Below are 24,247 nucleotides of genomic sequence, written 5' to 3' on the forward strand. Positions count from 1 at the left end.
GAGACATCAGGGCAGCAGACGAGTGGGCAGAATTACGTGTACTACTAAATCTCTTTGAAGAGGTAGGCTTGGAATTGAGATATTTTAAGATACAACAAGACGATTTGAAGAGTAGGATTCCCCCGAAACAGCTGTCTTTCTTGCGGTGGGAGGGTAAGATCGGAAGTAAACCCCACAAAAAGGAAAAAGTTTTATAAATGCATTTAAAAAAACTTCTCTTCCCAATCCATGCTGCCTTGAACCCCCCTATTTTATAGGAGATCAGAAGGTCCTAGGGTTGGATACTGTTCCTATCCCATCTAGTTGTGCCCTGATCAAAAGATAAACCATATTTGTGTGGAGACAAGAGTGGACAAGGGTTTGGAGTGGAGATCTTCTCTGAAAGCTCTAACTTTACTTATAGAAATGAACATGTTTAGTTGAAATTCAAAATATTCTGAAATCTTTTAGTTTCCCTGCTTCCAAATGCTAATAATAGAGAAAGGGAAATCACCACCTGTGGCCATAGGAAGCGATGCTTCCCTGCCCCACTCTTCTGCTGCTGGCTGGAATACAACACGGATTGCAGATTACTGACATTGCCAGCACAAGAAACCTCTGTAAATAGATTGTATTAGACAGAGTGGATAGAACAAATTGCTCTGAGAACATTTAATGTGGATGGGCCTGTGTATGCAGTATAATCAGGCTGACTTCTTCCAAATACTGTATTTTTCGCTCCATAAGAAGAAGAAGAAGAAGAAGAAAAAGACAGAGCGTGCGAGGGAGAAAGATCCCCCTTCATGCTGGCTCCTGGCTGCTCTCATTCAAGTCACAGAGCCCCTCGGATGAGTGTTCTAAAGCTCTCTTCCCCCACCTTGCCTCTCCCTACCCCTTCGTGCGGGCGCCGCCATTAGGACGCTTGCACGGGCAACGTGCCACGCCCCTGCCGCTCTGGGAACCAAAGTCCCCAGCTCTGCCACTGCCAGGGACCACATATTCGCTCCATAAGATGCACAGACACTTCCCCTTACTTTTTAGGAAGAAAAAAGTGTGTCTTATGGAGCGAAAAATACAGTAATACCAAACATCTCCTGACACCGTGAAGCCCCCTAAACATGTTCATAGGCCCACTATTTTCTTGGAATTGTCAGTGTTTCAAGGAGATTAATTTCATTGTTTTTGTCTGACTATTTGCTAGTGTTCTATGTAAAATACTGCTTATATTTTAAACTTTTAAAACTGTAAACCTCTACATTGACTTAATTTGTTTGTAATGCTAAGCTGTGATTTAGAGTTATGTGAACAAGATTCAAGCTTATGCTCACCCCTCCTCTGTTTCAATTGCTTTTGCTTTCATTTGCAATTATCCACAGTTCTATATGATCAGTTAACCACAGTTTAGAGCAGCATCTGAACCCTAAATTGTATTTAACTGGTTTCTTTAAACAAGCCAGCTTTCTAAGCCACAGTTTGAGGTTTGCTGCATTTGCATGTAACACTAAGCCAAACTATAACTTAGTGAAAACAGCTGAATTCTCAGAGAAGAGGTTGCAGCCACTCTTATCCTTCTTGGTCCTTTTAGAATTTAGTGTGTTCCTTGAACGCAGAACTTGTGGGTTAAGTTCCCACCTGCTTAAGGACCAGGCAGGATCAAAGTGGATGCAGACTCCTCTCTAGTAGCCAATGCATTCATGCAGTCACAGTAGTTTGCCTACTTATGACCTGCAAGCCAGGCCATTGGCTTATTTCAGTAAACCATAGTTAAGATTAATCACAGTTTGTCTTGGTTCAGAAGTAACACTAAGCTGCAGTTAGCTAAAAACAGAAGCTAAAATTTCACATCTCCTTGAAACAGCACAAGAGGGGAACAGAAAGTAAATGTGTAGCGCTGTGTCCAAATAAAGTCAATGTCTGCCTAAAAACACTCACCTGTTGGTACCTTCAAAAGAGTGGTTTCTTTATATCCCTAGGTTGCTGTGAAAATAATAGACAAAACCCAACTAAATCCTACCAGCCTACAAAAGGTAAGATGCTTCTTTGAAAAGGTTAAATATGTTGTCACTTCAATAATTTTGGCCCATGTGATTTCAAAATAAAAATATTTTTATTCTTCCATGTTTATAATGTTTTTGCCTTTACAGGGCAATTGAATTGCTCTGAAGTTTTTATGCCCTGAATCCTTGGTCAGTTACATTGAGATAGAGAGATGCCTTCCGTTCCAGATGTGAGGAGGGGGCCATACTAACATGACCTTCCTTCTGAAATATTTGAAGCATGTCCTATGCAGTGGAGCTGATCCATATGTTCAGTTGGTGCACCCAAAAGCTTTCTGTGTGGAGCAGCCATAAAACACATACAATTTTAAGTAGCCTCCAAAGTAGCTCCCATATTAGTCCAGGTTCAGCTTTAATCAAGTCACTCACCTCTAGTCCCATGTAGGAACTGCCTGAGGTGATGCTGGTGCATAAGTGAACTGAAATTCCTGAAATAAATAAGTTACATTTCTTACTTATTTAGCCAACCAAGATCTCATAATGGATTTGGGCAGTATTGTATGTTGAAAAGGAGAATTAAGTCCCACTGAGAACTAGAGCTCTAAAATATTGGTAGTTATACTTGTGTAGATTTGGAGTGATGTCACTTTCTTGAAGAAAAGTGTCCTGTAGGTTGAAGAAAAGTATGTTATATGTTTAAGCATTTTGTGAAGTATATTCGTTTTAACCTTTCCTGAGAAATAAAGCAGTTCTTCAGATCTCTTTCTCTGGATCTCCTTGCTGCAATTTTGAACATTCAGTCACTGGTTTGAGAAACTGGTTAAGAACAATTCCCTGCCAGACTTCAAATAGTGGTAGAATTTGCAGTAAGGTTTTGGGTGTAGTTTTTTTTTAAAGTTTGGGCAGGTTCAAATTAGTTAAAGCCCAGAGAGTCTAAAGATTACATACAACAGGCTAGATCCTGACTAAATTAGTTGAACTTAGTTTTCAGTGAAACGTTAGTCATCCCCCGAAGCAGACCCCCTTTATTTCAATGGGAACTTAGTGCAATTAACCTAGTCCGGTTCTAATCCAGTATCTCTATGCAAGCAACTTACCACTGGTAAGACACTTATCTAAGACACTTATCTAAGTGTGAAACTACATTTTAAACATTTTTGAATTTTGCATTCTGTAGCTATCCTTAGAATGTGTAAAAAACACCTTAAGTAAAATAGTTCTCTATTTTTTACAGTTGTTCCGAGAAGTACGAATAATGAAGATTTTGAACCATCCTAATATTGGTAGGGATTTGACATTTGTTTTGCTGAATCATATTATTTTTTTCCTGTGTTTGCCTTTTCTTCTAACTTTGAAGACTCTCACTAGGTGACTTTTAGATTTGTGATCAAGGCCCTAATGCATATTAAAAAGACATCCACATCCACATTAGAGGAAGCCTAAATACCAAGCAGGTCGCTTCAGAGGTATTGGGATCACTTGCTTTCAGGACCCTATGTACCCCCACTTCAATACACATCAATACTGAAATGAAGTGAGCTGCTTCAGAGGTAGTTAGACATTCTCCAAAACAAAGCAGATTGTCTGTAGTCTAGTGGACTTGTCCCAAAACTGCATAGAATTTTCCAGCCTCTGCTTAAAAAAACCTCATCCTATCTCTTCTCAGTCTCCTCTTTTCCAGGCTAAACATATCCAACTCCCTCAAGTGTTTCTCATAAGGCTTGGTTTCCAGACCCTTGATTATCTTGGTCACCCTCCTCTGCATCCATTCCAGTTTATCAGTATCCTCCTTAAATTGTGGTGCCCAGAACTGGACACGGTCTCCCAGTGTGGTCTGCTCAAGGCAGAATCAAGTGGGACTATTGCTTCCCTTAACTGGGACAATATACTTCTGTTGATGCAGCCTAGATTAGCATTACCTTTTTTTGCTGCTGCATCACACTGTTGACTCACAATGTTTTACTTCTAGGAAATAAGCTAGTTTATTGGAACTATGTAAATTCTCACCAAGTAGGACCTGTGGCTTGCATCATTCTCTGATAACTTTCTGCAGGGCCAGTGACTCATCAGATTAGTTCTTTAGCCTTTCATGAAGTCCTGTTAACACACTCTTAGGGATGCCCTTAAGTGATTGTTTATCCTGTGTTTTCAAGCTATGGTCTGACTTAATTTGGTTGTAGTGTTTTGTGAAAATGGGGCACTGATTTTTATCAACATGGATTTTTAACATTGCTCTTTGTTAAATCGATACCACTTTGATAAGAAAAATTGAGGCCTGTGAATAAGAGCAGGTTTGCAAAGTGTGTAACTTTCCCTTTCTGCTTTAGTTTTCCCCACCTTTAGAGCCCCACTTTGTGATGACAATTCTTCTGGCTGAGGAAGGCAGAACAGTTTTGTTCCAGAGACAGTTATTGTTGCTGAATCGGCCAGAGGGCTTGTTGCATACAAGGTATACACATTGCTGCATACAGGGTATGCCCTTTTTTACTCCTTCCAGCTGAGTGTGCTGTCTTTCCAACATGCTTAGCTTTCGTTCACTTATTCTTAAACTATTGAACAACAATAATTTTGTTAATATATTTGATAGGCAGTGTCCTGGTTCTTAGTTGTTCTACTTTCGCATCTAGCATTTAAACTCTTTATCTTCAGCAAAAACAAAATATGGCCAATTTCTAACTGGTTCTAGAGAAGTGGGTGGTTTTACTTCTACAAAGTTCATCTGTAGAGCCAAACTTTGACTCGGATTTCCATTAAATTGTGACATAGATAAGAAATAACATTTACCTGTTTTTAAATGTTCTTTACTGTTTGTGCTAAGGCAATTTGTTATCAACTTTTTATCTTGCAGTTAAATTATTTGAAGTTATTGAAACAGAGAAAACATTATACTTAGTTATGGAATATGCCAGTGGAGGTAAGCAAACATTCCATTCTACTTTTATGGGCCGATTTGAAATGTAGGAATTTGAAGGTGGAAGTGGGGCTGGCATAACACCTCAGAGCTGTGATATACTTTTGGTATCTATTGCATGACACTCCGCTGCATAAGAGCCATAGTTTCCATAGGGCATAGTTATCTCTTTTGTTGATGTAGGCTGCTTTGTTGATGTAGGCTGCTGTCCTTGAAAAGGACAGCCTAGTTCTCACCTACAGCAGATGAGTTGGTAGGTCTTTGACTGGACTAAAATACTTCAGAGTGCATCTGGCGACTTACACGACCCCTCCCCCCAAAAAAAAACAACAACCAGAAAGTATTCCTAGCATGTAATGCAGAAGAGTTCTAGCCTAACCTGCTCCCTGACATGTTGGATTTCTATGTATAGGAAAGTTTTTCACTGAGGAATATTTCAACATGTGACTTATTTTCTGCAGTGTGAAGTAGTATAGTCCACACATGTTTACTGCCTAATTTTCTGTTGTGTGAGAAGTCAGCATGCATAAGCAGCACATCAGCTCAGTTTGATAATAATAATAATAATAATAATAATAATAATAATAATAATAAATAATTATTTTTATTTATAAATAAAATAAAGTTTAAATAAAGCAGTTAAGCTTAATAGGTTTGGTGTCGAAGTTTGGTGCTGATAGAAAAGAAACTCTTACAAGGAGCACATATTCTGAAGTTCGAGTGGTAGAAGTTCTGCTAAGAATGAATTCTTCATGCTCAGGAAAGATGAGGCTAATATCCTACACTGGATGAGAAACTGAGTTATTAATCTGCACACAGTTTGGATTGTGTTTCTCCAATAATCAGAGTTTTGGATGAGGAGCACCTAGTTTATTTATTTGTGGGTGGTCAGTCTAGTTAAAATAGTTCCCGTTCATCTTTAAAGTCACAGTTATCCTTGTCCCATAGCTTATATTTACAGATAGGTAGCCGTGTTGGTCTGCCATAGTCAAAACAAAAAAAATTCCTTCCAGTAGCACCTTAAAGACCAACTAAGTTAGTTCTTGGTATGAGCTTTCGTGTGCATGCACACTTCTTCAGATACACTGAAACAGAAGTTTCCAGACCCTTCTATATAGTGAGAAGGTGGGGAGGGGTATTACTCAGAAGGGTGGTGGGAATGGGTGATTGGCAGATAGCTGTGATGAGCCTGTTGACGACTCTTAACGACTGCAATAGGTCTTACAGGAAAAAGCAAGGGGTGAGAAGGTGAAAAATGGCTTTGTCATGTATAATGAGATAAGAATCCAAGGTCTTTGTTCAGACCAGGACTCTCCATGGTTTTAAGTTTGGTGATAAGTTGCAATTCAGCAGCATACACAATGTTAGACGATGAGCAATTAAATAGTCCCGAGATGGTATGTGTGATGTTGTTGGGGCCAGTAATGGTGTTGTCCGGGTGTATACATTGGGTGTCTAACATTGTGTATGCAATCAAATGCCAACAGTGTCCTTCAGCTCTCTATATTGGACAAACAGGCCAGACCTTACGCCAAAGAATAAACGGACATAAATCAGACATCAGGAATCACAAGACAGAGAAACCAGTAGGAGAACACTTCAATCTCCCAGGACATTCTATACAAGATCTCAAAGTAGCTGTTTTACTACAAAGGAATTTCAGAAATAGACTGGAAAGAGAAGCTGCTGAATTGCAACTTATCACCAAACTTAAAACCATGGAGAGTCCTGGTCTGAACAAAGACCTTGGATTCTTATCTCATTATACATGACAAAGCCATTTTTCACCTTCTCACCCCTTGCTTTTTCCTGTAAGACCTATTGCAGTCGTTAAGAGTCGTCAACAGGCTCATCACAGCTATCTGCCAATCACCCATTCCCACCACCCTTCTGAGTAATACCCCTCCCCACCTTCTCACTATATAGAAGGGTCTGGAAACTTCTGTTTCAGTGTATCTGAAGAAGTGTGCATGCACACGAAAGCTCATACCAAGAACTAACTTAGTTGGTCTTTAAGGTGCTACTGGAAGGAATTTTTTTTGTTTTGACCATAGCTTATATGTCAGTTTTGCCAGTTCTGCATAGTCCATCCATTTTTCTTGCCATGATTCTCTAGTTGGGGTTTCTTCAGTCTTCCATCCTTGTGCTATTAGAACTCTCATGGCTGTTGTCGCATACATGACGATGTTTTTCAGCTTTTTTGGCAGATCTTTCCCTACAATCCCTAACAAAAATGCTTCAGGCTTTTTAGCAAATGTTAAATGGAACATTTTCTTCAATTCATTGTATATCATTTCCCAATTTTTTTAAATTACATTACAATCCCACCACATATGATAAAATGTCCCCTCCTTTTCCTTACACTTCCAATATACATTTGAACTAGTTTTGTACATTTTCCCTAACTGCACTGATGTCGTGTACCATCTGTACATCATCTTCATGTAATTCTCCTTCAATAGGGAACAATCTGTAAATTTTAAATTAGTTTTCCATAATTTTTCCCAATCTTCCACCATAATGTTGTGACCTACATCTTGTGCCCATTTAATCATAACTGATTTTACCTCTTCATCTTTCGTCTCCCATTCTAATAGTATGCTGTATGCGGCCTTCAGTAATTTCACTTTCCCTTCGATCACTTCCGTTTTAAACCTAGATCTTGTATAACTGAATCCTTTCTTGCTGTCTTCTTTATGTGTTTCATATAGTTGTCGATAATGCAACCAACTCTGAAAGTGGTCTTTGATCTCATCGTAATCTCTTAATTTCCATTTTCCATCATGGTCCTTTAATAAATCAACATATGTGAGCCATTTTCCTTTCTTTCCAAGTGGTTTGAGCAATAATGCTTCATGTGGTGAAAGCCACCACGGGGTCTTTTGTTCCAATAAGTCTTTGTATCTCTCCCATACTCTCATTAGTGATTTCCTGATTATATGGTTGTAAAAACTTCTATTAGTTCCCATATCTTTTTAACCGGTTCCATAGAGCTGTAAGTTACATTAAGCAATATAGAGTACAATTTAGAAACTATTCCTTTTTCTCCTCTATCCATTGTGCTTAATAAATTTTCAAATTGTGTTAAAGTTTCAGAGCTTGTGTTTTTACATGTTCTTTTATAATAAAACTATGAATTTGATTAAAATAAATCGAGTTTGTGTTAAGATTTGACCAGTTTAATTTTCTTTGGTTATTGTACTGCTTATCGATAAGACCTATGTGCCTGGCCTTTCCTTCCAACAAGGAATAATCTAAATACTATTTTTATGAGTTGCTTAAGATATTTCTTGAACACATCTCAGGAAACAGATCCATGTCCATAAATTTGGTGTTGTTGGGAAGCCTAAAGCTTCACTTATAGGTTCAGTGGTAGTATAAGTCAGAAAGCAGCTTGGGAGGGTGCGGGGAAGCCGAAGGGGGAAAGCCGTCTTGCATTAGTCAGAGTCCTTGTGCTGGCTTCTGCTAAAGGAACGAGTTAGTTGACTGACAAGCACTTTGATTTGTCACCAGGGAAACCTGTGCAATATAATTCTGTTCCATTCTGCTTTAGGAGAAGTGTTTGACTACTTGGTGGCACATGGAAGAATGAAAGAGAAAGAGGCACGTGCAAAATTTAGACAGGTAAGAAAAAAGGTCTTATAAAGTGAACCTGAAATGCTGGCTTCAATAAAAGATACGTTTTAGTGTTGTGAACTAAGCGCAGGAAATGTAGATCCTGTTCACACTAGGTATTAAGTGTGAAATGGCTGACTTGGTTCGCTCATATTTTTACTAGGCATAATCTCTTATTATCCAGCAGTGGCCCTCTGTTATTTTCCCTGTGCTTCTTTCATCTATTTGGGGACATAAAAAAAAAAATCATTTTTTTTTTTTACAAAGGAACAGAACAGGAACACAGTGCCTACAGATGTAGATCTCTTTAGTACAGCTCTTTTATCTTTTTGCAGATGCCTGCTCTTTGACATGTACAGGGATGCTGCAGTCCTGCATCAACCCTCCCGACTTCTGTACTTTTCTGTGGAATTTTGCTTAGGGAACTTAAAGCCATAAATGATTTGGGTCTCCTCTCCCCATAATTCTTCTTTACCAAATCTTCAAAAACATTAAGTCATCAAAAAGAGCTTGATGGTAGGAAGGCTAGGACAAGTTGAAATTGCTTTAAGGAAGGTTGAAGTCATAGAATTATAGAGTTGGAGTCCAACCCTTTCTAATGCAGGCATCCTGCCCACAGCCATCACTGGCTACCAACCTTTTGGTTAACAGCTAGACCCAACTCCCTCAACCGTTCCTCGTAAGGCTTGTTTTACAGATCCATTATCAACTTGGTCGCCCTCCTCAGCACACATTTATGTGGGAGTAAGACCGTGAGCAAATATGCAGTAGTCTTGAAGGAGAAGGGAGGCAGACCAAGTCAGTCACAACACTGGCCATTAGAGATATAACCAACCATGAGGGACAGAGAAAGTTACAGTATATTGTAAAGGCTATATGGGGATAGGAAGGGGAATGCTACTGAAAATTAGACCGCGTCACTGATGGAGATACTTCTACTAGCACACCACTGATTATCAAGAGCATGGCTAGGCAAACCAAAGCCCGGGGGCCGGATCCGTACCAATCACCTTCTAAATCTGGCCCACAGACGGTCCGGGAATAAGCGTGTTTTTACATGAGTAGAATGTGTTCTTTTATTAAAAATGCATCTCTGGGTTATTTGTGGGGCATAGGAATTCATTCATTTCCCCCCCCCTCCAATAGTCCGGCCCCGCACAAGGTCTGAGGGACAGTGGACCGGCCCCCTGCTGAAAATGTTTGCTAACCCCTGATCAAGAGAGACTGACTAGCACCAAGTCCTCTGCTCTTCCTGGAACAAAGGACAGTTTGGCTGAGAGGAGAGAGGAAAAAGACAGCAACAGAAGCAGCACAACTTGCAATGTAGAAAAATGACAAGGAAGGATATTCAGCCACTGGCAGGAAAGAATTGAGCCTCCAAGAAGTAGAACAAGGAAGAACTGTATCTCTGGTGCAGGGTGCAAATGGTGCTGTGGTCTGAACCACTAAGCCTCTTGGGCTTGCCAATCAGAAGGTTGGCAGTTCGAATCCATGCAACAGGGTGAGCTCCTGCTGTGTTGTCACAACTTCCGCCAACCTAGCAGTTTGAAAGCATACCAGTACAAGTAGATAAATAGGTACCGCTGCGGCGGGAAGGTAAATGGCGTTTCCGTGCGCACTGGCATTCGTGCGCCAGTAGTGGTTTAGTCATGTGGACAAACGCCAGCTCCCTCTGCCTGAAGCGAGATGAGTGCTGCACCCCATAGTCATCTGAACTTAATTGTCCAGGGGCCCTTTACCTTACCCTTTACCTATCACTGGTGCCTTATTCTGCCTTCCTCCACCTGCTTTATTCATTTTAATTATTTTGTGCGGGTGCATACCTAAAAATATGCGGGTATGCGGGTGCATTTAAAAATAAAAATTAAATACTTAAATAATTAGTCTCTTCTCTTTTCCCTACCTTCTACAGTTCTCCCTTTGCCATGTGGATGGTTTAAATGGGGAAATAATACTTTATTGTGCAACAGCAGCACTTCAGCGGTGTTAAAGAGCTCTAGTGCGGAAAGGCCCATTGCTTTAGTTCCTAAGTATTTTAAGTATTAGAGCATGCTTTAGGAATATTTTTAGTGGGTTGGATCCAAAGGTCATTCTTTTGACTTTCAGGCAAGTTTGATTGTATTGCAAGTTTTTTTTCAGATCTTTGAAAACAAAATGCCTTTTAATGCTTGTGTGTGTGCCATAATTTACTCTTGGGAAACCTGGGCAACTTGTTCAGCACCAAGGAGAGCATTCAGAAGCACATAATGAGTTCGAAGACTGCAGCAACGCAGTATATTTTGTTAATATCGCTTACAGTAAATAGGAATCTTAAAAATGTGATTAAGTTGGACTTTTTTTGTCGTAAACAAAAGACTCCTTCATTTTGATTGACATATTCACCCCAGTCCACTTGCTTGCAAAATTTAGGGGAGTACTTGCAGAACTGTTCTAGCACAAGGCAGTTGCCCCCCCCCCAACAAAAATTTAACTAATAATGGCTTTCAGGGTTTTGACTTTTTGCGTAGTTACCACTGTGTGGAAAGTAAACGTGCGCTTAAGGGCTGTCAAAGGAATAAATGTTGCATGTATTCTGGCCTGATGCCATGTTTCCAATACATTTTCTGGATCTGGTAGGGGCTATTGTGGTGTAGCGATGAAGAGTCTGAACCACTATGAAGCACAAATTTGCTGGCTGGAATCTTTCCTTTGCATATAACTCATTTGGTGGCTTTAGGCAAGCCATTCTTTCTCCATGTCAGTGTTCCACTTGCAATAAGGGACAATAGTGTAGCAACCTCATAAGATTCCTGCAGCGGTTACAAGAAGATAATAGAAGTGTAGGGTTTGATCTGCTTCACTATATAAATGTTAAGCATTCTTCTTGGAGTCGTTCTTAAATGTTCGCTTATTAACCAGATTTCTTATTTCAGATTGTGTCTGCTGTGCAGTACTGTCATCAAAAGTGCATCGTTCATCGTGATCTCAAGGTATGCTCCTTTTCCCATCCTTTAAGAACTCAAACTGCACGGAAGCAGAACAATTTATGTGCTCTTTCTGCCCACTTTGTAAGTTTGTAAAATATATAATAAATAGCTGCTTAGTCTCTCCCCATGTTTGTCAGGCATGTAAGCCATGAGTCCTTTCTTCCCCTGAAGAAAAGTGGAACTCACTGCCCAAATCTTCCTAGTCTCCAGTCTAGGGAAACTTTAATCCCACCCTGTTATGATTCAGTGCAGTCATCATACTGCCTCTTCTCCTGACTGCCTAGGAGATTGGGAATGCTGCCTTGCAGCTTTAGGCTGTTCCCTTCTCTTATTCTAAGCCATAACAATTCCTTTAGAGCAGGCCTGGCCAAACTTGGCCCTTCAACTGTTTTGGGACTACAATTCCCTTCATCCCTGACCACAGGTCCTGTTAGCTAGGGATGATGGGAGTTGTAGTGCCAAAACAGATGGAGGGCCAAGTTTGGCCATGCCTGCTTTAGAATTACCATGCAGTCCTTCCCTCTGGATATAAGTCCCCACCTCCCTTTAAATTTTAGAGCTAATTTTCACTAGTATTACATTTGCACACGTTTTTGCTAACCATGTCAGCAAATCTGATTCTACTCATGATTGTGGATAATGGTTTGCAGCTATAAAATAGAAGCTCCATTGAGAGCCCTATCTTGATGACCAAGCGTGTGTGCATGTGAAGGCACATCTGTATGTGTTTCTTTGTAAAAAGTTCAGCAATGAAGAGTCTTCTGCTTTTTAACTCTCCACAATCTTTATTTCCAATTCAAAAACCACTGTCTTGGCTTCTTGGCCCTCTGTTCTGCTATATCTCCCCTTCTTCAGTTTATCCCAGAAAGTCACTGCCAAATTCATTTTTCTCTTCCCTCAAAGTGAACCTTAAGCACAGGCTCTGTGTCGTGCTCAGCTTCTGCTTCAAGCTCTCAGTGCTTTGAAAGCTGCTCATCCCTCTGCCTTTGACTATGGGCACATCTATGTGATCCTTTAGAGATAGAAGTTACTGTGAGTTATCCTGAGCGCAAATGCTTTTAATGATTAAGGAACAGTGAGATTCACTGAAAAAGCGTTAAGTGAGAAAATCTGAATCTAGAGGAGTGCATATTCTTAACATTGAAGAAGCAAACCTTTGGAGCCAACAGCAATCTTAAGGTATAATTGTTAAAGAAGATGGCATTAGACCTGATTCATTTTATGGAGTCAACTGGCTAAGGGGCAGGAAAGAGGGAAAGACAAAAGAAAAACCTGGTTCTGTTTCATATAGGAATCACTATATGAGTTTTCATTTGTTTTGCCTGTGTCTTTTTAATTCCTAAGCAGTCCAGTCGTTATTTTAATTTCTCTTTTAGATTTTTCCATTCTCCAAAGATCCAGGGCAACATTATCTCTGTAGCTGTTTAGGTTACAATCCTGTACACACATATTTGGGAGTGAGGCTCATTAAGCTCAATGAAACTTATTTTGAGCAGACATGCATAGGATTGCACTGTGTCTGATATGTGTACACATGTCCCATTGATGGCAGCAGGTGTACTGTTGGCTAAATCGTACAAAATCTATACAAGATTTTAAAAATTTCTGCGCTCTTCTCAGCACGAAAGGATATATATTAGATCCCATTTTATATACAATTGCCATTCCAGAACATTCTGCATTCTCAGTACTGGTGATTGCCTGTTATGCTGTAACATATAGCAAAACACAAAGCTCTGTAGAATGACTAGTTCTTCTCATAATGAAGTTATGGCGAACTGTTATGTTGATACTTACCTTTAAAATTCTATTTTCATTTTTCTCAGGCAGAAAACCTTCTTCTCGATGGAGATATGAACATTAAAATTGCAGATTTTGGTTTTAGCAATGAATTTACTTTAGGCAACAAACTGGACACTTTTTGTGGAAGCCCCCCATATGCTGCCCCTGAACTTTTCCAAGGAAAGAAATATGATGGGCCAGAAGTGGATGTCTGGAGTCTCGGAGTCATTCTTTACACTCTAGTCAGTGGATCATTGCCATTTGATGGTCAGAATTTAAAGGTACAGTTGAGATTTGAAATGGCTAAGTCTAGTCTTCAATTTTTCTGTCTCAATAGTAGATGTTCTTCTTTGTCTGGTTTTTCTAAAGGAACTGAGAGAACGGGTATTACGGGGGAAGTACCGGATACCATTCTATATGTCCACAGACTGTGAAAATCTACTGAAAAAACTACTTGTATTGAATCCAATCAAGAGAGGGAGCTTGGAAGTAAGTATTGTGATCTTCCCCCATTCCCCTCTCTTTTGTATTTCATTGGAATAACTCAAAACCTATAAGGAATAGACTATCCCTACATTTCTCCAAATATGTTACCACAGGCTGCTTCACTGTTTTGGTTTTTTTTAGAATCTTTTTTCTTGGTAAAATGGCTTTTTTATGGATCCTAGTACGTTGTTAAATTAAAGCCTTTATTTTTTTTTTAAAAAAACTCCCCATTGAAAGCTGTTTTTTTTCTGGAGGAAATAAATACAAGTTGGTGTATATCATGTATGATGATTAAACATGTAAGGTTTCATCCTGAGCTTATGGGACGTAGTAGCCAGTTTTTGCAAATAATACCAATATAAATGCAGGTTGGTAAGTTAGTTCTACCAATTGACAGTCTTCTGTGTGGGAATTTTGTAACATGTGCAGTAGACTTGTCAGGTGAGGTTCATTAAATTCATCTTTGGATGACCCTGGATTCTAGAGAGATGTGGCGGAGAGTGGGAGAGAGAGAAAAATTTCTGTCTATCCACTGTCTCCATATATTATTTCACAATCCTAAATACCTCTGTCGTGTCCCCTCTTCCCTGCCTTTTTGAAAACTAAAGAGCCCCAAATGTGAAAACTTTTCCACACAAGAGAGTTGCTCCAGTCTTTTGGTCAGCAGAATGGCTGTAGTCAATGTGTGAAAAAAGAAGCTTTTTGATCAACCAAAACTGATGCTTCTGATTGGGCAGATTTTTTTTTAATTAACTCATTTTAATGCAAGAACTTAGGAAAGCTATAGGTAGCATGCACCTTCTTAGAATATCAATTTCCCCTTCTCTCTTTCGTAGAAGAGAATGTGATAAGATCTTAATTGGCTAATTACTTTATGGCTCCAATTAGCCCCAGTTTATTGCGGTCCGGCACACTTCTTAGCCAAGCTGCGCAGACCTTCTCCTCTCCGGTTTCTCCTTGCAGAGTAAAAACACAGCGGAAAAAACCGTTGCTGCTTGCTTCAGATCCAGACAAACACACCAAGCACCTGTGTGTCCAAATTTATCAGTTCTTTATTGCAGCAAATATTTACAGCTCAGCATTTCTCAGATTCTCCTGGACTGCTAGCATTCATGGCGTCCGTCTCCTTCAGAGACCAAGAGAGAACAACAAGTAGAGCTCCTCCCTCCTTCCAAACGTCAGAATGGGAGGCACTACTCAGAACAACTTAACCCTGTAAGTTCTGAATCCCAACACCCCCTCTTGCCGAGCATTCTGACAAGACCTGTGGATGTACCTTTGCAGACCTCTGTGAGATCAATCCCTTCCCCAATGCCTTGCGCCCTCTCCTGGCGTTCCTGTTAGGCATCTGTGGAACATCCTCACAACTCTCAGATTCGCACTGTGCGAAACTTACCCACGCACCTGTGGCCTGATACCTCTCAGGTGGAATACCCTTCGTTGTGCGACTGGACCGCCTGGGCACAAACTCAGGCACTTCCTCTGACTCACTGTGGTCAGCAGGTGTGTCCTCTGCATCCCGGGATTCCCCCTCTGACTTAACGCGTCTTCGAATCCTTTGCATTACCCTCACAGGAGAACTAGGCTCACTCTTGGGCTCTCTTTTTACAACTTGTGGAGATGCCCCATCCTGCTCCTGACTTTGGTCAGTGAGCTGATCGTCATCAGCAGACTCAGCCTCTCCTTCCTCCTCATCAGAACCTTCCTGCTCTGAATCAGAAAGACATTCTGAAAGAATATCACGTCTGGCAAGAGCCTTTGACTTTTCATCCTGCTTATAGAACTCAGCGTGTTTACTGATCAGCAGCTTACTCTGATCACCTGACGGGTACGCAAACCTCCATGCATGAGCCGCTGGCTCATACCCACAGAAGATCATTTTCTGGAACTTGGGTTCACCTGGCCCTCGCAAAGCTTCAGGCACCGGCACCGAGGCCGTTGATCCAAACGCACGGAGGAAGTGAACCTGAGGCTTCCTCCCGTGAAGCATGAAAAACGGTGTGTCTCCTACCACTGAATTGTAGGACCGATTCCAGGTGAAGCTCACATATTTAATTGACTCCATCCAAAACCTTGGAGATAACCCAGAATCTGACAGCATCACCTGTGCAGCCTTAACCAGAGCCTCACTTCTGAGCTCTGCCACCCCCCTCTGTTGAGGAGAAGTCACTGTGTGACGTATCCCTTTCTTGTGAAAGAACTTCTGCAAAGCAGACCCAGTAAACCGTGAACCTCTGTCACTAGCAATTTCCTGCACCTTCGTGGAGAACCTTAGTTCCACCTCCTCAATCCAACGTCTAATCAGCTGTGCTGCATCTCCCTTGGATTTGAGACCATGTGTCCAGGTGTTCTGCGAAAAATCATCCTGCAGCGTCAGCAGAAACCTGGCCCCTCCCAAACTTGGTTCCTTCATGGGACCCAACAGATCTATGTGCACAAGATCAAAAGGTTTTGTGGTTACCCTCTCCACCCTGGGGTAACTGCACCCTCTTACCTTTGCCTGTCTGCAAGCCTGACAATCTAGGACTCTTGCACATTCCTCAATTCTACAGCCTTTGCTAACCTCAGGTAGCACCTGTAGTTCTTCAACAGAACTATGAAGAACATGAAACATGAGTGGGAACTGTAGCACGCAGGGCTTGTGCTTTCTCAACCTTCCCCTCACCCTCCAGAGACGTTTTAAGAATGAAGAGATCATTCTGCCCCTTTGCAACTCTGACCAGTTGCTTCCCTCCTTTGGAGATTGTACAAAAATCGTGTTCAAAGCAAACCTTAAACCCCTTTTTCAACAAATAAGGCACAGATAAAATACAGCGTTGCATTCCCGGCACAATGCAAACTTCCATCTGCTCCTGCAAAACAGAAAAAAAGGCATTTGCAACGTTAGTTACATTTTTCTTTTCCCCATTTGCAAACTGAACAGTTTTTCCAGCCGGAATTGCTGTGCAATTCCACATCTCGACTGCAGGGGTCTCTGGAATCAGGTTTCGGTTAGTTCCTGAGTCGATTACAAAGCGTAAGTCAGTGTCTCTCTCAGAGCTGTTCTCAAACAACGCCATAGCAACAAACGTCTCGCTGCCCCCTCTCTTTGGGCTTCTGCAGCTGTTCTCTGTGGTTGTCTTGGCAACCAACTCCCCCTTGCTCAGGACCTTGGCAGCTTCCGTAGAAGTAGCTGCCTCCATTGCCTTGGAGACCGGACTGGTCTCTGCGTTCCCACGCGACTCTTTAGGCCTTATCTTCACTTTGTCCAGGTGGCCGACCTTGAAGCGTCTAGCTCTCCGCAGCCTTCCAGACTTTGGCTGACGACGAACATCAGTGGAAAAACACTGCCCAGGGCTCCTTTCAGCTGGCCTGGCCCCCCTTCTTCCGGAAGAGCACTCTGTGCCAGCCCTGCCCTCGCTGAAACTGCGTTTCACTTCAGCACTCACAGTGGAAAACTTTTGAAACTTGCCTTTGGAATTCTCAGCCCCCCCGACTTGCACCTCAGGGACTGGGGCTACAGCCATCTCCAGGCTCTTCATGACTTCTCCAGGGCCCTGGCCTCCTGCTGAAGTTTCATACAAACTTCTCAGCACCTCCCAGGCAGCCCTTGCTGACTTTACGCCCTCCAAACTGGGCAAGAGCGATGCATGTACGCATGCTTTCAGCATAGCAAGCTCTCTTTGCATTCTCTGCTGGCTATCTTCAGGCAACGCAGCCTCAAAGCCTGCAATGTCTGTCCCTTCAGGACCTGGATTCAGGGGAAATGGCTCTTTCTGGCTTACATCCCAAAGCCCAGTAACCAGAAACCAACCCCTTACTCTTCTGGACCAGGTTGCCCAACTTCTTAAAGTGAGCTTTTCAAGCGGAACGTCCTCAAGGACCTGGCTGTCTGCCATTCTCTCCTCTTCCCCGGGGCCCCAGCTGCTACTCACGTAAAACCAGTCAGCTCTCCGGCACCCGATTTTTCAGCTGCTCTCAGCTCTCAGCTCTCAGCATCTCTTGCCTCTTAGCAGCAGGCAAAACACAGAACGCAGACCTCCGCTTCGGTAGCGTCTTCCCAGCTGATCAAGCTGACTTCAAAGTACACCGGCAGACTTTCAGCAACAGTTTTATAAGCGGTAATTAGGTCCCCCATAACCTGTGATAAGATCTTAATTGGCTAATTACTTTATGGCTCCAATTAGCCCCAGTTTATTGCGGTCCGGCACACTTCTTAGCCAAGCTGCGCAGACCTTCTCCTCTCCGGTTTCGCCTTGCAGAGTAAAAACACAGCGGAAAAAACCGTTGCTGCTTGCTTCAGATCCAGACAAACACACCAAGCACCTGTGTGTCCAAATTTATCAGTTCTTTATTGCAGCAAATATTTACAGCTCAGCATTTCTCAGATTCTCCTGGACTGCTAGCATTCATGGCGTCCGTCTCCTTCAGAGACCAAGAGAGAACAACAAGTAGAGCTCCTCCCTCCTTCCAAACGTCAGAATGGGAGGCACTACTCAGAACAACTTAACCCTGTAAGTTCTGAATCCCAACAGAGAATGCCTCTTCCAATATGGAGCCTGCTAGAAAAGTGTGTGCATTATCTTTAAAAAAGAGCTGTTTTCTGTAGTAATCCTTTTTACACATGCAAATTTGGGAGGTTGCGATTAACTACAAATTTGTGTAATTGTTTGACTAAGATTTCTCTGATCCGGTGAAAGCTCTCATAATATACTTAGGCTTAGAATTTCAGTAACGTGACATAATAATGGTCCAACAAAATGAACAGCATATGATTAAGTAGCTAAATTCGGGATTGGAGCAAAGCACAAATAACAAAGATCATGTTAAACTGTCTGAAATGTGAATTATAAAATATTCTCAGATATTTATTGTTATGCATACAAAGATACAATATCCTGTTTAGTGTCTCAAACTATGAAATGCTGGTGTTTTTTCTGTAGCCATGTAGTTGTATCACTCCTTTCCACAAAAAATGAAATGAATGCTAAGTTAATTGTGCTTCTGCTGAAAACAGTGTCCTTGTCCGTTGTACTAATTTAACAGATAAAGCTAGTGCATTTAGTGTAAGAAAAGTTAATTGTTCTTCAAAAACCAATGATTCATAAGTAATCTTGTTTTTATAGTAAAGACAGCTGAGTTTTAAAAGAAGCAGTTTCCATATGAGTACCTGGTTCCCATTTGCTATGATAGTTGATGAGCTGCATTTGAGAAAAAAATATTTTGGTTATGTATTAATTCCAGCAAGTTGAAGCAGCCAGTCACCTAGGCCTCTGGGCTTTGCATCCATGGAAGATTTACTGCTTGTTAATGCCCAATAAAAGTACAGCAGATGATAAAATGGCTTGAGAAGTACAATGTGTATTAGTCATCGGTTGACCTTTCTTTCATCTTCATAGGTTTGCGTTTGCAGCTGAAGATGGTGTTCCACCAAATTAATCTCATATAATCACTTTCTGACATAGATCACTTGAGCACAAGCTGGGAGATATACCCCTGATCAGCTGTGACTCTGTACTGAATAATTCTGTGTCTGGTAGCTTGCCAGTGGAATGTGGGTATGAGTAATTTCTGCTTCACTGATGTGTAGCACTCATTGTTAGGCTCCTGTCTATATAGGATGGTGTAATTAGGATCACAGGAGGTCAACTCAAGGATGTTAATATTCACTTAACAAACTTCAAAATGGTTGAGTCCAAAGGATACTGCTGACTAAAAATGTAATACTAATGTTCAGGTCTCTGTAATTTTGCTGTATTTTGTAACAGCCTAGCACAGGCACAAAACGTGCACAGAATCTGAGAATGCCAGATTTAAGGGTGTTCAGATTTCAACAAGTTTCTTACTTTTATAGGTTTAAATTGTGTGGCCAGTGTGTGGTGAGATCTCAGTGCACTATGCTGACTTTTCACCAGTATTTATAAATAGGTTGTGTTCATTTTCATGTTTAAATAGTGTTTTCTACTGATAATCCTCCTAGATACAGTTTTGGGAACTTGGCCCTGTTATGTCCAGTAATGCTGTGTTAGTTCCCTCCTGCCCGGGTTAATACTGTCTCACTATTAACAGCCTTAAAATAATTTTATGTTGCTGGTTCAAAAATGGGTTCTTGCCAGGACATTGTGTTCAAAGCAGAGTGCATGAATGCTATAGAAGAGAGGGTCTGTCTCTGTCTTCCTGTGAAACACAGGGCAATTGTCTCGGGGGGTAAAAGGCCATTGCAGAATCACTGTTCAGTAATTGTGTGAAGTGCTGTGTTATATATGGGCATTGTGTCAGATAAACGATTCTATCTGAGCCTTTGTCTGATATTCTTAAGATGTGATTTTGACTGGCATCTGCTCATCTAGAATGGCACTAGAATGTTAAGTTTCGTGTCCGAATGAAATTTAATACATTTAAAACAAAATAAAAAAATTCCTTCCAGTAGCACCTTAAAGACCAACTAAGTTAGTTCTTGGTATGAGCTTTCGTGTGCATGCACACTTCTTCAGATACCTGAAGAATACCTGGGTATCTGAAGAAGTGTGCATGCACACAAAAGCTCATACCAAGAACTAACTTAGTTGGCCTTTAAGGTGCTACTGGAAGGAATTTTTTTATTTTGTTTTGACTATGGCAGACCAACACGGCTACCTATCTGTAACTTAATACATTTAGTTATAGGCTTTATCAGTGTTTTGATGTTTGCACAGTGAAACTATTTAGGACCATTTTGTAGTAATATGCAGTTTCTGCAGTATGTCTTTCACTAGCAACCTTTGCCAAACTAAAGTTGAAGAGACAGCACTGTATGCTTAATTCATATGTTGCCTAATGAGCATTAAGTTACCATGCACTTCATATGCATTTTACTTTATACATTTTAAGAGGAGAATTAAAATACTCCTGAGGGATTTTTGAGAGCATAATATTTGAAAAGATTTCACACTTTGCTTTCAGTTAGGTCTGAGTTCTTCAGCTGTGCACTTTTTCAGATGGAGTTTGGAATACTGCTACATATGTCAGACAGAACATGGGTTCATTATATTTAAATTGTCCAGATGTCATTCTTCTTTAAAAAGGCAAAAAATATGTCTGGCTTCCTTGTGTTCCAAAACTCAAAACTGTATTCTAATAGCAAAGGGTGAAATCCTTTTGAACTGTCTGATTTGTACTCCAATGTAAGAGGAGAAGTTAGTTTCTCTGGTTCCTACTGCACTAGTATCCATGCTGTTTTGGAGGGTCTCTCAACCCTCTTGAACAGGGGACCACAGAGGAAAGGGGAAACTGGAAAAGATCAATTCCTTTTCTTAAGCTATGAAACTCACTCCCAAATGAAGTTGTTGTTGTTTAGTTGTTTAAGCGTGTCCGACTCTTCCTGACCCCATGGACCAGAGCACGCCAGGCACTCCTGTCTTCCACTTCCTTCCGCAGTTTGGTCAAACTCATGCTGGTGCTTCGAGAACACTATCCATCCATCTCGTCCTCTGTCGTCCCCTTCTCCTTGTGCCCTCCATCTTTACCAACATCAGGGTCTTCCCAAATGAAGTAGTGATGGCCAAAAACTTTGATGGCTTTAAAATAGGATCTGACAAATTTGTGGCTATCTTGTCCCTCCAATCTGAGAGGCAGCATGCCTTTGAATACTGGTTGCTGGGAAGAGCGTGCTTACACTCTGGCCTTGGTTGCGAGCTACTCAGAGGAATCCCATTTTGCCACTGTGAGAACAGGATGCTGTACCCTTAGCCTGTTCCAGCAGGCTCTTCTTATGCTGTCTTGTTTAACCACCACTGGATTAAAAGCCATTCCAGAAGTAGAACAGCAGCATTCAAAGAATAAGATAAGCATTGAATTTCACCCATAATCTTGAACATGAAGTTTGATAAGGGCACCCTTTTTTGCTGTTGTAGAGAATCTTTTACGTACATAGAATTTTCAATAATGCTTCCTCAGAAACTTGAGCAAGGAAAGCATATGGTTTAAAGTACTCAAGCATTGCAAGCTGATGCCTTCTGTGCGACCCACTAAAAGAAAATCCTGAAGCATAGACATTAGCCAAAAGCAGGAGAACAAAAAGTGCTTCAGTGCTTCAAAGGGAAATTGGTCATGGGGGAGCGGGTGTGTGCACTCAAAGGTCACAGTCTGCAAAACCTCTGAACAGCTCATCCGTAAGGTGTCGCAGCACTTCTGCTTTTTGCTTGGGTATGAAAGAACAATGGCTTGTTGTAAAAATCCTTTCAAAATAGGAGCTGTCTCCTGAGAAGTGAAGCAGTTCCCAAAATAAGTCTTTCTTTCCTGTAGCCAAAATATCATCAGCTTTCGCTCATTCATTTGAATGTGAAGGAAAGGTAAATTGCAGGGGACAATTCTCCTTTAAGGAAAATTAAGCTGTTATATATGTTTGGTCCTTTTATGGATTCAGCAAGAAAGCCCAAAAACACATGTTTATTATTAATTCAACATTTGTAGATACAGATAGAAGCTAATAAAGTAGTTCAACGTACTTTAGATGGTAGTTTGTCTTCCATATTGTTAATATTTTTATGGATAATTTTAAAATATATTTTCAGTTGAGAGAATGGACAACCTAAAATAGTCTGTAGGCTGCAAAAATGGTACTATTGACTTGTTTGTGGTGAATTAATCATGAGTATAGAAAGCTGTTTTGTTCCAAGTCAAACTGGGTCCATCTCATTCAGAACTGGCTACTTTCTGTATAAAGATGCTGGAGAATGAACTGGGGATCTTCTGCTTGCAAAGCATCCACACTATCACTGAACTACTGGTCTTCCCCAAATTTATTTCTGTTCATAATACATGGCTAACACTAACCCTTGGACCTGAGTTGTTCTTTGTTTTGTGCATTGGGGTTGAAGGGCCCAATTTAATTTTGGCAGTAGAAGTCATATGCCTTCAACCAAATTTGGATGGTACTCCAACTGTGGCTATTCTTGGAAAACAAGATTTGGCCATGGTTATCTGTGCTCTCCCAACATCCAGATTGAAGTACTATAATGCGTTTTTAAGAGGGCCTTTCTAAAGACTGTTTGGAAACTCCGTTACTTCAGAACCCAGGGACAGATTTGTACTGATAGTAGGGAAAATGTTTTTTCAGTATTCCAAGATCTTAACCCGGCTACCATTTTATTTCTAGGCACATTTTCAAGTGCTTTAACCTATAAAATCCTAAACCACTTAGGGTCAGGAGAACTTTCCCGATGTTTTGTTTTATTTGCAAAATTTAAAGATCACCCTTCATCACATCATACTGATCCAAAAGCAGTTTCCAACATGTTAACAAAATATACAGACAACCATGGGAATATACGTTCATTAAAAATAATCATTAAAAAAAATGAACAGTAAAATACAGCAGTGCAAGAAAATAAAAAACTCAACAAGTGGAAATCGCTGATTTACCCAAAATGCCTGGGAAAATAAGAAAGTGTTCACTTGACAGCCCAAACGCTGCAGAGCTTCCACCATCTGTGCTTACCAGCAGTGAAGTGAGAAGTTCCTTCCTCTCACCAGCTGATCACAAGGTATAGATAGGGTGGTTGGTATGGAATAATGTGCTTCAACAAGTAACTGGGTCCTGTATTATCCTGTCCAACTATTAAAATCTTCTGCTGGGTTGCTGCTCAAGAGTAAGATGGGTGAGATGGGAAGCATCAAAGTATAGAGCCTTCTTGTTAATAGGGCCTCCTTTATGTAACTCCCTGTCCATTTGTCCAGCACCCATTTTTATTTAACCAGCAGTTGAAGATGTCTTTTGCACACTGATTGGTCCCCACTGATCATTTTTCACTTATGCTTCAAAGCAGTTTTTATATTTTAAAGAAATAAACATGCCAATTTCCCCACTAAGTGGGTATTCATTTGGGAGTCGATTTAAAAAGACAACAACCCAATGATTCAGTTTTGCTCTGTTTTCTAGCAAATAATGAAAGACCGATGGATGAATGTTGGTCATGAAGAGGAAGAATTAAAGCCATACACTGAGCCTGAACCAGATTTTAATGACACCAAAAGAATAGGTAAGAATAGGTTACCCCAATTGTTCCAATCTATAGCTGTATTGTATTCTCCCTACCTAGTCCAGTTCTTCATCTGTTTCACTGTGCGCTGCAGATTCATGGTTAACAGTAGGGAAAAATGCTTGTCAATGTTTTGCTAATTCTGTGGATTAGTTTGCCATATACCCAAGGTTTTTTTATATAGTGAATGTTGAACAGTTCCGATATATCTTCCTGAATTATCCTAGTCTCAGTTTACCTGTTTTTTTCACTGCCATGTCATTAGTTCCAGTTCACATGCTATGGTATGGAGGATCAACAACATCCAGGAAGCTCATAGTCTTATCCTCCTCTTCCTCTCACTTCCAGTAGGAAACAATGGTTTGCATTTGCCCTCCTAACCAGAATTGGGGATAAAACACACTTTATAATAACTTTCAGTCATGGTTTGGTGGGTTATTTAATCCATTGGTAATGAGAAACTATGTTTGGTGCTAAAAAGAAAATGAATTGAACCTGAATCTGCTAGCCCAT

At 40.8% G+C, this 24,247-nt stretch overlaps 1 protein-coding gene across 6 annotated transcripts in view; it reads left to right on the top strand.

The window, feature by feature from the left end:
* The window catches only part of MARK1 (microtubule affinity regulating kinase 1), a 76,567-nt gene that overhangs the window by 34,826 nt on the left and 17,494 nt on the right, over window positions 1–24,247 (top strand). For 4 of the 6 annotated variants that reach the window (XM_079969216.1, XM_079969218.1, XM_079969217.1 and 1 more), the window contains exons 3-10: window positions 1,953–2,006; window positions 3,211–3,259; window positions 4,825–4,890; window positions 8,441–8,511; window positions 11,415–11,471; window positions 13,295–13,531; window positions 13,620–13,739; window positions 23,635–23,734. In XM_079969216.1, the coding sequence (XP_079825342.1) occupies window positions 1,953–2,006; window positions 3,211–3,259; window positions 4,825–4,890; window positions 8,441–8,511; window positions 11,415–11,471; window positions 13,295–13,531; window positions 13,620–13,739; window positions 23,635–23,734 (754 nt within the window). Of the gene's footprint in view, window positions 1–1,952; window positions 2,007–3,210; window positions 3,260–4,303; window positions 4,426–4,824; window positions 4,892–8,440; window positions 8,512–11,414; window positions 11,472–13,294; window positions 13,532–13,619; window positions 13,740–23,634; window positions 23,735–24,247 lie in introns of those variants that run through there. The other 2 variants (XM_079969219.1, XR_013836864.1) reach the window with 2 other exon arrangements.

The sequence above is a fragment of the Podarcis cretensis genome (assembly GCF_951804945.1).
Source record: "Podarcis cretensis genome assembly, chromosome: 3".
Lineage (NCBI taxonomy): Eukaryota > Metazoa > Chordata > Lepidosauria > Squamata > Lacertidae > Podarcis > Podarcis cretensis.